Source organism: Urocampus carinirostris, chromosome 5 (genome assembly GCF_059441175.1).
Source record: "Urocampus carinirostris isolate Australia breed hairy pipefish chromosome 5, RoL_Ucar_1.0, whole genome shotgun sequence".
Lineage (NCBI taxonomy): Eukaryota > Metazoa > Chordata > Actinopteri > Syngnathiformes > Syngnathidae > Urocampus > Urocampus carinirostris.
This window is the reverse complement of record NC_142353.1, coordinates 10,466,271-10,482,375: the sequence shown is the minus strand read 5'-3', so window position 1 is coordinate 10,482,375 and position 16,105 is coordinate 10,466,271. Positions and strand designations below refer to the sequence as shown.

The window sequence follows — 16,105 nt, the reverse complement described above, 5'->3', positions numbered from 1 at the left end:
CCCAAAAAGATCTGCCTTAAATGAATCCACACTTTAACTAAAATTATCTTCAAAATACCCCAAAACACCCTTAAAACATTCTCATCAGGTTCCCACAGCATCCCAAAGATAACTCAACCACACACTGGCAACCCCCACCCACCACCAAAATAATGCAGACTCCAAAACACAACTGCAAGTTCCCCCCAAAGAAGATCTACTCCCTTCAAAGCATTCTATAATCCCCCAGAACACCCTAAAAACACCCCAATTGCTTCCCCACAACATCACAAAGGTAACCCAACCAAGCAACTCCAGAAACCGGTAAAAAAAATTCCACCTCCACATTTCCCCAAAAAGGTCTACCCCAAACATCTTAAATTTAATTCAAGTCCCTTCCAAAATCCCCCCAAAACACCCTCACAACATTCCCACAAAAAATCCAAAGATATTCAAATCAAATGTATTTGTAAAGAACTTTTCACGCAATAAATTGCTATTCAAAGTACCCCAAGCTTACACCCCAAAAATCACAGGTAAAAGGCACCGTCCCTGAAAGATGGCGGCACGTACCCCCAAAAAATATCCATACCAAAAAAATTCTGCTCAAAAATCATTGAAAACTTTCCAGGATAGTCATCCTGGAAAGGGGATTAGCTCACGCATGGCCCCTTCTCAAGGTTTCTTCATTTTCCTCATGTTGAGGTTTTTGAGTTTTTCCTTTCACTCATGTAGGTTTTAGATCAGTATAATGATAGTCTTTAGTTTGCAATAGTCTGTGGTCTGTGCAGCCCTTTGAGACTCTTTGTGATTAAGGTCTATACAAATAAATTTGACTTGACTTGACAATCTGCTCCCCAGAACATCCCAAAGAAACACCATCCCTTAGAACACACCTGGGCATTCCCTGCCAAGAGATCTTTCCAATTGAAATAACGTTCCGCCCAAATCCCCGCCTTATAACCTCAAAACATTCCCACCACTAGCCCGCAACATCCCAAAGATAACCCAACCCAGCAACCCTAAAAAACACCAATAAAAAATGTCCTTCCCCACAAAACACCTGCACATTCCCTCCAAAATGATGAACCCCAAAATATTCCAAAATCCCCCACAACACCCTCAGCATATTCCTAATCCCCAAAATACCCCAACCAGGCACCCTCAAAAGACACCACTAAATCTAGCACCTTCCACCGAATTTTCTCCAAAACGTCCACAAACATTCCCACCAAAAATTCTGGGTTGAACACGCACCCCATTTGATGTAGGGTTATTTTTAAACCCTAGCCTTCTATTTTTAATGCTTCGGTATATTGTGTTTCGGCTTTAAAAGAGGAGAATGCGTTAAATAAGAAAACATCCCCACTAGACCTGCAGAACTCCCCCACAATCCCCGGACAGACAATAGACGGACGCTCGCGTCTTGAAAAGTCTCACGGAAAACAAAACGCGGCCTAGGAATGATCCTCTTACATCTTTAGTCTGAGGACTGTTCCGTTTGAAATTGCAAAAAAAGTGAAAAAGAAATACAGTAGACACCCAGGGCCAGGATCCATTCTGAAGTGGGTCGTAAAGTGTAATTGACATATAGCGATGATTAAAAAAACGATGCTAATTAGCTTAGAACCCCCTCTACCCCAGATAATAAAACAGCATAACAATATTGCACATAGTAAGTGCTATGTAAAGGTGGTGTGTAAAGGTGGTGTATAACCCCTAACGTTCCTGTAAAATCCCAATTCGAGACGTACCCAAAGTAAATTGAACCATTTGAGCAATATGGACGGTTTTGGTCTCATCATCTTAGCTGAAAAAATTGTGAGACAATAGCTTGAAGCCTTACTTGATACCTTGTCAAATTTCATCACAACCTGAAAAACTAACTATTGTATTTTACACATTATTATAAGGGTAGGTTTAGGCGTTTCCAAAATTGGAGACAACCAGTTTACAGCACTAAAAACTTTGCAACTGTGTTTTATACTATAGCCAATTGTTAAAGAGATGTAAATGTTTGACTTCTCTTTCCAGAAGTCATTTAATGTTTGTGCACACTTGCGCGTATCAATGGGGGGTAACAATGAATCAGGAGTTGCGTTTGGGGTCCAATTTGAATACAATACGAACATCTGCGTATCCTTCTTTTCAGAGTTTCATTGGCTAACCAATGTGTCCATCATCAATTGAACTGGGTAATACTAGCTAAAGGTATTCACAGGTAAAGGATGCGATCTCCGTTTTTTTTTCTCCCTTTTTTTTTTGTTTACATTGTGGTGTGTTTTTCGAGTAAATATTTTACACGGTTGGACTCATTGGACGTTCCTGTATGTAGCGAGTCCATGTTTGCAGAGAATCATCTCAATCATCTCGTTACCAGGGGATTTATTGGTGAGCTATACCAGCTTTGTAGTTTTTGGGTATCTTGTTTCAGACTGATAGTGGTGTTACTGTGATAGGTAAATGGTTAGTACAAGTTGAATCCCAAGAGTTTTAGCTTTCAAATGTTATGTGGCATAATGTATTATAGTGACTAGTGACATCGTACAGACGGCTGGCCGTCGGAACTTTAAGGGGTTGAATAAAATTATAAAACATACATGTCAAGGAAAATCGAAATTTTGTTTACCTTCGGTGTCACGTGAATTATGCCGGTAGAGTGGAGTAGCAGGTGGATGCAAGAGTGGGAGAAGCCAGCAAATTAGAATTAAAACTTGAAAACTTCCACTTGCGAGGTTTGTCTTGCCCTAACAAGACTTTTTTGCTTTTATTGGCTCCTCATTCCTAGTAACTGTTCCAATCAATTGGCGATTGTTTACAGTCATGGTAAATAGCAGGTGTGCATTGGTCGTATTTCTTGATAGTTGCAGGCATTTTTTCCCACATCTTTTTCCTTCTCAATAGACAATAACTACAATACAAAAAATAAAGTATTGGATTACCGTACTCGCAAAATCTTTACAAAGATTCTGTACTGAATTCATAGAATGGCATTGTGAGAGGTAGTTCAGCCGATAGCATTTCAGCAATTTAATGAAGACGTGACACAAACCAATAGCAGAGCAGCATTTGATATGACATCTGCCAATAGTGGACATCTTAGAGACATAAATCATCCTAGCCACACATAATAGTTGGTTGTTGACGTTGTTTAGTGAAGACTATGCTGCAGCGAGAGGCCAAAAAACATTGGATTACACACTAGAAAGTGAAAACTTTGTACCATCTTTCTTGTCTTTCTTTCGGTTTTAACCTCGATTTATTTTTGTTGTGGTTTTCATTGATATTTTCTTTTATTTCTGTCTTTATTTTAGTATTCTTCTTTGTGTATTTTATTCTACTTCCACATTCCCCCATTTGTTTTCTCTCTTCTTTAATCATCTTTTCTCCCTTGTGTGTTATTGTGGGCAGTCATTGATTTTCATCCGGGCCGCCAACGCCGACGGACAAGAAGTTTCTGGCTACATGGACTACGCCCACAGATTGCAGACACAGGATTTTGCGCCGTATTTCAGAGGGAGGAAGAAACTGGTGCCAGGACCTTGGGATTTATGGTGAGTCTCCTTCAGACTGGGGCCGGTTTTGGGCCTAGTTGAGGTCTTTGGGGACACGGATGGGTGTCTTAGTTTGCCACCTCTGCATCGAGCTTTTAAAATAATGACCAAAAGTGATACTTGACACCCTAATAGTAAACCCTACTTTGAAAAACACATTAAATATCTAAAGCTTAAAGTGACAGTGTGTAAACAGGTCATGAATGGACTGCTCCCTTGTGACCATATAAACTTTTAATGTTCTATAATTCAACCAGTTCAGGGTGTCCCCTGCCCGCTGCCCGAAGACAGCTGAGATGGGCTCCAGCATCCCCGCGACCCTCGTGAGGATAAGCGGTGCAGATAATGGATGGATGGATGAATGGATGTTCTATAATTCACCACTAGAGGTAGTTATAGCTTAGAGTGGAGCTGTAAGCATACACATTAGAAGGAGACACACTACGAAAACCTGATGGAAAATTGGGATGGATTTCCCAAACTAATTCTAGATTTTCTCAAGTAAGGATGAATTTTATCTAGTGACAGGACACGAAAGCTACTCTTAATCCCCCCCAGCGACAACAAGACAGAGCAAGCTGGAAAAAAGCCGATAGGAGGAGTTAGTCATAGCTGTTGTAAGTGGCTGGCTTTAGCGGTTAGCAGGAGAAGCTTCTAACAAGATCAGTAAAATATTGCAAGAAGGTGCTTTACATGGAACATCTAACAACAACAATAGTAACTCGCCATATCCTGCAACTGATTGGCTTACATGAATGGTTAGAGAAGAAAACAGTAGAAAAACTGGGATTCTCCCTTTAGCATCACTGAAGGTCTTGAATACAGTAGAAAAATACTTTATTGCGACTGTTTTTTTTTCTCTTTCTGTTGTAGCTAAATGAAACTGTGAAAATATATATTTTGTGAATTGTGCGGAGTTTGTATGTTCTCCCCGTGCTTGCGTGGGTTTCCTCCGTGCACTCCGGTTTTCTCCCACATTCCAAAGACATGCATTTCAGGTGGATTGGCTGGTCCAAATTGTCCCCAGGTGTGAATGAGCGAGCGAGTTGTCTGTCCCTGTGTGCCCTGCGATTGGCTGGCAACCAGTTCAGGGTGTCCCCTGCCCATTGCCCAATGATTGCTGGGATGGGCTCCAGCACCCCCGTGACCCTACTGAGGATAAGCGGTGTAGCTAATGAGATGATATATATATATATATATATATATATATATATATATATATATATATATATGTATATATATATATACATATGTATATTATCCTGTTTCTCTTCCAACTCTTAATTGAGTTTTATACCCTGGAGTGCCATGTCTAATCTCGTTTCATACAATGTCTCACGTTAAAATCAATGACAATAAGGACATTTCAATAAAATTCTATTGCATCGCTGACTTAATTTACACAGCACCCGAGATTCTGACCTGAATGGAGAGAAATACATTGTGGGAAGTAATTCAGCAAATACAATACCGGTGTCCTCCTGATGCATGACGACAGCAGACTAGTGTTTTGAATGGCGTGGACCAATAGCAGACAGGCATTTTATAGATGTAACTCGTCATATGCACTGACATATTTTATCTGTAGTATGGTTGGGAAAAAGGCAGAAAAACCATCTTATTCCGCACCAAAAAGTCAAAACGTTGTAATGCGGGGACGTCGTATCCCGGGGGCCTAGTGTCACGTCTTGGAACCCAATCCTGCCTTGTTGGAAAGCATAAAGCTTCCTTGAAACCTTCCTCGGAAACTCGAAGCCGGTGCGCGGCCGCGTTCTTTTAATGGAGTCCCGTGCGAGTTCACGGCGAGTTCACGCTTGTTTGAGGCCGTAAAAGCCAAGGAGCGCTCGCTAGCGTCCCAGCGTGAGGCCGTTACCTCACCGCCGCCGCCGATTTCCCTTCGCGGCCCGAAAGGTCAGCACGTGTTCTGCTTCCAATTTGGCGTCGCCCTAAAGCTAAGCTGCGGCTAATAAGAGCCCGAAACCCAAGAACGGCTGCCATCGCTAAATAAACCTGCCCACATTTTAAGAGCCGCCGCTGGAAACCTGTGATTGGGGCAGAGTCATTCGTCAAAAATTAAATCTACCTTGTCGTCAAGTCAAAGTACGATTTTCTCGTTTAAATTGTTTCAAATAGGGATACAAAATAGCTTCCAAACATTATACTGAAAGACACACATTCCTTGGCAAAGAAAAATATATAATTTGTTCGAAATCTAGTGGCTTTATCTTAGCTATACACATTATTAGCTAGCATAATTGTAAATACAAAAATCAGGCAAACGTAACATTTGGCCAATTGCAGCTGCAGAGGTCATGAAGGAAATTTATGGCAGTGAAGATTTGCTGAAGTAAGAACACTTAAAAAACTAGACTACATTTTGTGTATGTCTAGTTCAAGCAGTAACCTGAATAAGAAACTTGTGTGTTGACTTGGTTGGGAAGCTGTCAATCTTATTGATGAACAGTTAATCTTGATTGAATTGCCTAACCCTAACACTAACCCCTATCACTAACCTTAACCCTAACTCTAGCACCTAACATTTAACCCCTAGCCCTAACCCTAACCTTAACCCTAACCCTAACCCTAATCCCCTAACCGCCTAACCCCTAACCCGAACCCCTAACGCCTAACCTCTAACCCCTAACCCTAACGCCTAACCCTCGCAGGATTGCAACCCCCCCAAAAAAACCTTGTATAAACAAAACAAATCTTAATGTACTTGCCCATTCAATCACAATACCAATAGCCATGCAACTGACAATGGCCGAGCTCTCCAGTACCACGCACGCATTACGAAGAGGTGGAGAGGAGACACGACCCAGTTGTGCTACTACTTCTATAGAAGATCAAAATATATTTTCACGAGGAACATAACAACCTATACTAGGGGTCGGCAACTCAAAGTGTTGAAAGAGGCATATTGGACCAAAAAAAGAAAATTTGTCTAGAGACGCAAAAAAACAAAACCCATGTACAGTGTAAGTCTTATAATGAATGCAACTATATTAGCTATATTAGCCTACCATCAAAATCACTATGGCCTATCCTGTGGAGAATGATGCACCACGTGACTCCTCTCTCTTTCTCTCTTTCTCTCTCGCTCTTGACTTCTTTTTCCCTCACGCGCTTCATTTCTTTCTACTTCCCTTTAACTGTCTCCCTCTGCCTCTCTCTCTCTCTATCTCTCTCTCTTTTTCTCTCACTCTTTACCTTCTCAATCCGTCATGCTCTTCCTCTCATTCTACTTTCCTTTAACTCTCTCCTTCTGCCTCTCTCTCTCTCTCTCTCTCTCTACTGCTCTCTCTCTCTTTCTCTTGCTCTTTACCTTCTCAATCCGTCATGCTCTTCCTCTCATTCTACTTTCCTTTAACTCTCCTTCTGCCTCTCTCTCGCTCTCTCTCTCTCTCTTTCTCTCTCTCTCTCTCCCTCTATCTATCTATCTATTTCTTCACCTTCTTTATCCCTCATGCTCTTCCTCTCTTTGCTCTTCTCTTTAACTCTCGCCATCTGCCCCTCCCTCCCTCTCTCTCTCTCTCTCTCTCTCTCTCTTCTCTCTCTCTCTCTCTCTCTCTCTCTCTCTCTCTCTCTCTCTTCAGGCCTGAAGAACAAAACTTAAATAATGATATCCCTAATTGTCATGACAAGAATCAAAAACCCTCCATAAAAACGGCTACTTTGTTACTAAAACCTGCTTATGACAGCATTGTGTAAATTCTCTGTTGAAATTGGGAGTGTGGCGGTATACTATGACGCAGGCGCCTTACAAATAAAGCTTGTCAATATGATTAACCCTGGTGTGGTCTTCATTTCAAGGGCCATTTTTGTACTTTTATTTATACAGCTTACATGAAAAATTCAAAGTTAAATAAAACATAACTCAAAGGGATTTTCCTGGCTTTTTAACAACACAGCCCTGAAGACAACAGGAGGTTTAAGTACTTGCAAAAACAAAATTAGCACAGAAAATGCACTTGTCTTTTAAAATCAAAAATCGCATCGAAGTTGCAATACTGGTCTGAAAATCGCAATACGTTTTTTTTTTTCCGAATCGTACAGCCCTATGTGGTACACAAAAATTAATGGAAAACCCTTTTTTTAAAATCAAGACAATTCCATTAATAAGTCCCCATACTGGGTTGTAAACATTGCATAAAAGGAAAAAAAATTAAAATGCTTTTTAATATGACAGCTACTGTGTTTCCAAGACCATCTTGTTAAAAGGCGCAGTCTCCGTAGCTAGTTCTATTACCGTATTAAACACATACACTGCTGCCTACTGATCCGCTTAAATCGGACTCACTTTTGCATGGTTAGATTATGAAATGAGGTCACTGAGAATGTCACTATCACATGAGTTTTCTAGCTATATTAAGTGTATTATTTAATCATCACCTATTTACTTTAATAATCACATTATTCATTTACGTTGTTGTGAATGCACATCATATTTATCCACATATTTCAGTGAAGTAGACTGATCAGTGTACTTTCAAGCAATGGCCTTATCACATAACCTTGAAGACTCAGCAATGTGCAGTACTCATCTTGTACAGGGAGTTCCTGTTTTTTTGCATTGTAATGCGAGGTCTGAATTCTGAGTGTCTGCAATGCTCCATGTACAACTTTTTCACTTTACGAGAGGGGCCAAAACATTCTTGCATGCCTTTGGTGGAAGAACACATGTCCATCAATTGGTCCGGAGTGCACTTTGATTTTATCTTTATTTTGAAACTTAGTAATAAATGTGCTCAAGTGCATTGATTCTCTCCAGCTCTATTTTTTTCAAAGTCCGGATACTCGGTCCTGTACCGGAAAAGAACACGAGGCGAGACATCGGAATGTCCTTCTCAGCGCTTTGGTGTTGGTGACGTTTGCATATGTCTTCATAAACACATTATGTAAATTACGATCGCCAAACAGTATTCTTTCATGAACACATTACAGACACTACGATCGCAACACACGTTCCGTAGGAAGCATAGTTCCCGTTCATGCGAAGGGGAATCAGATTTTGCAGGGGAGCCAAATTTAGTCACATCTCTCGCGGCTGCTCAGTTTCCATTGTCTTCCGTAGACATATGGAAAAGGTGAGGTTTTGGACATTGATTAATACTTGTGGGGACAACTCTCTTCAGCCTCCAGTAGCAGAATAACTTTCAAATCACTAACTACGCTACACCGTTAGCATCCATGAGTACTTCCGCAATAATGCATTGCGTGTGACGTTTATGTGTATTCTTCTGCACAACTCTGAAGCTAGTGGTGTTAAAGAAAGAGACCCTTTAAAGTCACAGGAGGTCGCATAGAAGTCTCATTTAGTCGGAAATGTGAACGATCTTACAAAGACATCGGATTTTACCCAAAAATGTTGTCAGTGTTAGACATGATTCGGCCGAGGCTCGACCTGTGACCTCCCAGTCTCGGGGCGGGCAGCCTACCTTTCATACGCTTCTTTACATGAGACACCGGGCGCTCTGCACAATTTGAAGATAATCTGATACTTTCATGTGTGTCTCATGGCCCTGAAAATATGGTAAATTGTCATATACAGGGAAGAAAATAAGTATTTGAACACTCTGCCATTTTGCTATTTCTCCCACTTAGAAATCACGGAGGGGTCTGAATCAGATGCACCTGTTTGAGGTTGTTGGCTGCATAAAAACACCAGTCCACCCAATACAATCAGTAAGACTTTAACTTGTAACATGGCGAAGACCAAAGAGCTGACCAAAGACATCAGAGACAAATCTCTACACGGTTACAAGGCTGGAAAGGGCTACAGAGCAATTGCCAAGCAGCTTGGTGAAAAAAGGTCCACTGTTGGAGCAATCATTAGAAAATGGAAGAAGCTAAACATGACGGTCAATCTCAATCGGGGTGGAGCCCCATGCAATATATCACCTCGTAGAGTCTCAATGATTCTTAGAAAGGTGAGGAATCGGCCCGGAACTACATGACAGGAGTTCGTCAATTACCTGAAAAGAGCAGGGACTACTGTTTCCAAGGTTACTAAGACGTCATGATTTGAAATTATGCATGGCACGAAAGGTTCCCCTGCTTAAACCAGCACATGTCAAGGCCCATCTTAAGTTTGCATATGATACAGAGGAGTCACGGGAAAAGGTTTTGTGGTCAGAATAGAACTTTTTGGTCATAATTCCACTAAGCGTGTTTGGAGGAAGAAGAATGAAGAGTACAATCCGAAGAACACCATCCCTACTGTGAAGTATGGGGGTGCTTTGGTGGTGTTTTTCTGCACATAGGACAGGACGAGTGCATGGCATAAAAGAGAGGATGACTGGGGCTGTGTATTGTGAGATTTTGGGGAACAACCTCCTTCCCTCAGTCAGAGCATTGAAGATGGGTCGTTGTTGGGCCTTCCAAAACAACAACAACCCGAAGCACGCAGCCAGGAAAACCGAGGAGTGGCTCTGTAAGAAGCATATCAAGGTTCTAGCATGGCCCAGCAAGTCTCCAGACCTGAACCCAATTGAAAATCTTTGGCGGGAGCTCAAAGTCAGTGTTTCTCAGTGACAGCCCAGAAACCTGACTGATCTAGAGAAAATCTGTGTGGAGGAGTGGGCCAGGTCACTCCTGCAGTGTGTGCAAACCTGGTGAAAGACTACAGGAAACGAGTGACCTCAGTAATAGCAGACAAAGGCTACTGAACCAAATATTAACATTCATTTTTCTCAGGTGTCTAAATACTTTTTTGCAGCTTTATTGCACAAATAAATTGTTAAAAAAATCATGCATTGTGATTTCTGGAGAGTTTATCCCTCTCACAGTGGACATGAACTGATGATGAAAATTTCACTCCCCTCCATGCATTCTACGTGGGAGAAATAGCAAAAAAGCAGCGTGTTCAAATACTTATTTTCTTCACTTTAAGTGACCCCAATAAGAATCTGTTTAGAAAATCGACATACAAAAGCAACGTCAATGAATGTAGACAAGATAAAAAAGAAAAAGCTCCTTTTCACACTCGCTTGAGCGAATTCAAAACTCTGAGAAAGCTTAAACTGAATTTGAAAACATGGCAAGGAAGTGGAATGCTGAGCCAGCACGCCCTTGCCTGAAATTACAAGCTTGTCCGGGTTGGCTCCCGAACACAATGCTTCCAATACGACGACCCCCTTTGAGAGTCCTCAATTAGTTTGCTCCACTTCAACCCTAAAAATAATACATAGATTTTCACACAATTGGGAGAGATTGTTGATTTGTTTTTCTATTTTAAAACTATTTTTCTTCCTATATATGTAAAAAATACAGAAATCCCTCGTTTTTTTACATTTAATAGGAACCAGAATCTCACACGCGAAAAGTGAAAATCTGTGAAGAATCGTACATCTGGACAATAAGTCGCAATTTTTTTCATGGTTTGGCCGTGGTGCGACTCCCGTGAGACTTAGATGTGAAATAATTAACACAATATATCATTAAGTTTTCATTTTTTATTACCGGTACCGCGTATCACTTCACGTGTTATTTTCACGCTAAACCACAAGAGGGCACTCTAGGCCTGTGTTGATCCTTTAATCCTTGACCGCGACGTAGAAGTGGGAAGAGGAAGCCGGCGCATTGTCTTCCTCCCGAGTTAGGGGAGTTGTTTACCGGTAAAAGTGACACAGAGGATAAATATTTGATTGGATTTGTGATTTTGAACAAAGATTATACTTTGTTCTTTATGCTAGAGTCGTCTGAAAAACTCTTTATCATATATTATGATGTTGCTGACGAGCGTGTCTAAGATATGCGTTCTCTATTTCATTCAAATTTTAAATCGCCTTTTCAAGATAACATGTTTGTTTATGGTGTTGGATTTAAACAAATAAACTTAAATAAATCCAATAAATGCGACTTATACTCCGAGTGCGACTTATACTTATTTTTTCTTCTTAATTATGCATTTTTGGGCTCGTGCGACTTATACTCTGGAGAGACTTATAGCCTGGAAAATATGGTGGTGTCACACCTTTTTTTTTTGGGGGGAGTGGCCTTCAGTAGATTGGCTTGAGAGAGAGAGAGATAGAGCGAAAGAGAGAGAGAGAGAGAGAGAAAACTAATATAAAACAGTTTCATCTTAAAGGTAAGCAGCATTTTAAAAAAGTCGATGTTTTGTTTTTTGGGGGCGTGCCTTTTTTAATGGACTTGCTGATTTACCGACAGAGAGAGAGAAAACGAGAGAGAGAGAAAAAGAGACAGAGAGAGAGAGATGGAGAGAGCGAGAGAGAGAGAGAGAGAGAGAGAGAGAGAGAGAGAGAGAGAGAGAGAGAGAGAGAGCAGTAGAGGGAGAGAGTATAAGAGAAGTACAAATAGAGGAAGAGCGTGAGGGATAAAGACGGTAAAGAAAGAGAGAGAGAGAACAAATGGAAAACAATTTTATTGTAAAGGTAAGCAGTGTTTTCAAATTAGACAATGTTTTTTGGGCGCACTTTCATTAAAGTGGACTTGCCGCTCTACCGACCGAGGGAGGAGGAGAGAGAGATAGAGAAAGAGACAGAGAGAAAACAAAAAAGAAAGAGGAAGAGGAAGAGAGAGAGAAAGACACAGAGACAATGAGAGAGAGAGAGAAAAAAAGAGAAGAGAAAATGCTTAGAGAGAAGGAGAGGGAATTAGAGACAGAATGAAAAAGAGAGAGATTGAAATACAGAAAGAAATAAAAATATTAAAAAAGAGAGTGAGAGACAGAGAGGGACCGAGAGAGAGAGAGAGAGAGTGAACAAATACATAAACAGTTTCATTTTAAAGGTAAGCAGTGTTTTCAAATTTGTCTAAGTTTGTTTGGACGCACCTTCGTTTAAGTGGATTTGCCAATCTACCAACAGAGAGAGAGAGAGAGAGAGAGAGAGAGAGAGAGAGAGAGAGAGAGAGAGAGAGGGCTATTTAAATTTTATGTACCCGTTATACGAATTGCTGCTAAGCCTAATTTGATTTCCTGCTGTGTTAGATTTGGTTTAAGTGAAAGACTAGTCATGATAGTAAATGTTCAATTCTAATTTATTTACTCCAAGGGGTTTGAAGAGCTATTAAAGTTTTATTTCAATTTATCACAAATATTCTTTGTTTCTTTTTGCATTGTTAAAACATTTTAATATTGGCTCTGAATATCGGTTATTAACCTTCTCTTAATACTCATAATCGGTATATTAATCCTGATTCAAAATCAGTAGCATGCCGGCTAACATTTACCGGCTAGCATGTCATCTGGCTGAACCCGGGGTTTGGCGCTCGCTCGACCTCAGTGGGGTTTTTAGCGTGCGGGTGCCACGTTGGCGTCTGCCGCTCCGCGTTCCCGTGCGGAATGTGTCGGACATTTTAGGACGAATAAAAAATGTTTCGAAAGTTGGAGCGTTTCCACCTGCCGACATTTTTTAGCTAACATGCGCAAGGTCGCTAGTTCAGGCAAACGTCAACTCCGGTCGAGCGTATGTCAAATACATGTTAACAAGGTTTGCACGCAGGGTTCGAACGTTGGAGGGTCAGGGCGAGGTTAGGCCTTCAGAAATAGGGTTTTTAGGTCTGATTTTCGGACAAAAATTGCAAGGGAGATAAGGGTTTGGGTAGGGGTTTCAAAATTAAGTTGCAGGACCTGTTTCAGCAATTTCAAGGTCAGCTAAGTGGAATTGTCTTTTATTAATGTTTTAAGTCTGGGTTGAGCTTTCTAGTTAGAAATTTATATTTTAGGAAAATATTTGGGATTGAAAGGAAGGTTTTTAGTGCGTGGTGAGGTTTTAATGCTTGTGTTTTTAAAATGGGTTTGGGCTTTTGAAGTTAAGTTTCAGGACATGATAGGGTTTTATTTAGGGTATTCAGGCCAAACATTAGGGGTGCAAAGAAAGATTAGGGTTTGTTAAAATAAAAGGGTTTTCAGTCTGTGTCAGGGTTTTAATGTTTAATTTTTCAGAACGTTTCCAAACAGGGTGAGGTTTTAAAAAACAGGTTTTGGTCAACGTCGGGGTTTTAACGTGTTCAAAATGGGGTTTCAAAACAGAGTTAGGGTGTTAAAGTTAGGTTTCAGGACATGTTTTTGCACGTGTTAGAATCTTAAAGCTATGCGAAGATTATTGAGCAAGTTAGGGTCTTGTATTACGGTTGTAATACTGAGTTGATGTTTGGTTTAGGGACAGAAAAGGGGTTCAGATTGTGTCGAGGTTTAACCCTTACACTTGGGGTTTCAAAACAATTGGGGTTTCAAAACAGTGTTATGCTTTCAAAGTTAAATTTCAGGACATGGTATCTAAAAGTGTCAGGGTATTTTATTAGGGTTTTAAGATGGGGTAAGGTTTCAAGTTTGGGTGAAAGTTTGAAATTGAGATTTTAAACTGGTCAGGGCTTAAATTTTGGGTTTCAGGTTAGAGTTCAAGTAATTGTTTTTGTTTTGTTTTGTTTTTTTGCCTGTAGTTACTACAACTGGAGCAATCAGGCGTCAGCTTCCACGAGCAGTTCCAATTATGATGTGATTTACGAAGAGAGCCCCGCCTTTCGCTTAAGGAGGAAGACAGACGGAAACGTCCTGGACGTGGACCCCAAGGTGGGTGTGGACAGCATTTTTTAACACAAATCAGTGTTTCAAATTGTCAAATAGGGCTTCAACCTCAAACAATGTGGCTCCAAAATTATCTCGAGGGGTTCGTAAAGAAATCAGTCAACTGATTTTGATAAAAAAAAGTTCCAAACCCTAGTTTGAAACCTTAACATTGGTTTAAAACCGTAACTTAAATCCTAAATCATAGTTTTAAACCCAATTTTAAAACATCAAATTCAGTTCAATGTGGAATAAGTGGGAAATAAATACAAAAAATAGTAAAAGGATATATATATATATATATATATATATATATATATATATATATATAATTCGTTTTGGAGTCTATAGGTCACATACAAACACACACACACTTACACACTCGCAAATCAGAAAGTAGCGGCAGTGGCTCAGGAGGTAAAGCGCTCGTCTTGGGATCAAAAGATCGCAGTTCGAATCCCGGCTCTTCCGTGTTACATGTCGAAGTGTCCTTGGGTAAGACACTGAACCCCTAATTCCCAATAAGCAGGTTAGGGCCTCACATGGCTGCACGGCCGTTATTGGGAAATGTGAAGCACAATGTAAAGCGCTTTGGGAAGTCTTGACTTGAAAAGCGCTATATAAATGCAGATCATTTCATTTCATTAGATTTTGATTAGATAAATAGATCAAATAGATTAAAAAGACTAAACAGATAAAAAGAAAATACATAAATATAAAATAATACAATAAAATATGAGTAAAAATCAAATTTTAGCTATAAAATAAATGTATTCAATATGTAAAACATGAGTCAGTGTTAAATATATATATTTTTTTTTGGTAGAATAAAGCCAGTTTGGAGCAAATACTCACTGCTTTTTGGCGTTGCAGGCCCCAATCGGGCCGAACGTGCGCCGGACCGCCTTCCACTCGGCCCTTTACCCGCACGCCGTCATCTTGGACCACCATGTTGTTTGAAAAGAAGGAGAAAAAAGTCACGGATGCAAGGTATCAGATCCAGCATCTGGGCGGAGGCTCGACAACATGAAGCCGCTTATCATCAAGTTATAATGGTCCTTCCCGGCCTTTCATCTCTCAGCCCTTTTTTAGCCGCCATTATCTATTTTGGTCGCTGCCCCCCCACCCCGGGCTCGGCTCGTAACTTTTTGGAAAAGTCATCAAAGCTCTTAGCTTGCACGCCACCGCCACAAATTTCGGGATGTCCTCTTGAGGGCGTTTGGCCTCGGATCATTCTTGGAACACATATTAAAATCTAAAAAGGCGTACTTCCTGTGTCTCAGCTTTTTGTTGTGTCGAGTAGCACAAAATAGAACAACAAAATGTTTTCGGTCACTTTGTAGCAAAACGTCCGACGTCTTGTGTCTTTTTTGGGGGGCGTGGCTACATGAAACGTTTTTGCTCAAAGTGCACCTAAAAAATACATTATGGATGAAACGCCAAATTTCCAAATATTCCCAAAGAACGGCTTTACATTTTGGATGGATTTTTTTGTGGGTCTGTCATCTTCCATTTTATTTTTTTAAAATCGGATTACTTTTCAAGCATGGCAACGCAGCTGTTATCGTGTATGCGGCACAGTTCTGACGTCAAGGGGTCAAACTTTCCTGTGTGGAGTTTGCATGTTCTCCCTGTTCTTGCGTTGGTTTTCTCCGGGCACTTCGGTTTCTTCCCACATTCCAAAAACATGCATGTCAAGTTAATTGGCCGGTGCAAATTGTCCCAGGTGTGAATGAGCAAGTGAGTTGTGTGCCCTGCGACTGGCTGGCAACCAGTTCAGGTAGTCCCCTTCCTAGCACCCCCGTGGCCCTACTGAGGATAAGCGGTGTAGATAATGGATGGATGGATTACTTTTCAGGCAGTAAGTATCAAACAATGTCTCGGTTTGTCTCCGCCATCTTGTCCTGTCTTCCTATTCTGGTGCACTCCTCTGAGCTTCTGCCCCAAAATATGAATTTGGTTTGAATTGTGAATTTTCAAAGATTCCAACAGAACAATAAAACAATTTGGACAGACATTTCTGTTGGTCTGTTGTCCTACTTTT

General features: G+C 40.7%; 1 protein-coding gene across 1 annotated transcript in view; it reads left to right on the top strand.

The window, feature by feature from the left end:
* The window catches only part of cfap299 (cilia and flagella associated protein 299), a 76,807-nt gene extending 60,817 nt beyond the window's left edge, over positions 1–15,990 (top strand). The window contains exons 4-6 of the mRNA XM_088335677.1: positions 3,391–3,533; positions 13,938–14,067; positions 14,935–15,990. Of these exons, the coding sequence (XP_088191803.1) occupies positions 3,391–3,533; positions 13,938–14,067; positions 14,935–15,021 (360 nt within the window). The 3' untranslated portion in view covers positions 15,022–15,990. The remainder of the gene's footprint in view (positions 1–3,390; positions 3,534–13,937; positions 14,068–14,934) is intronic.
* Positions 15,991–16,105: the final 115 nt, after the last annotated feature.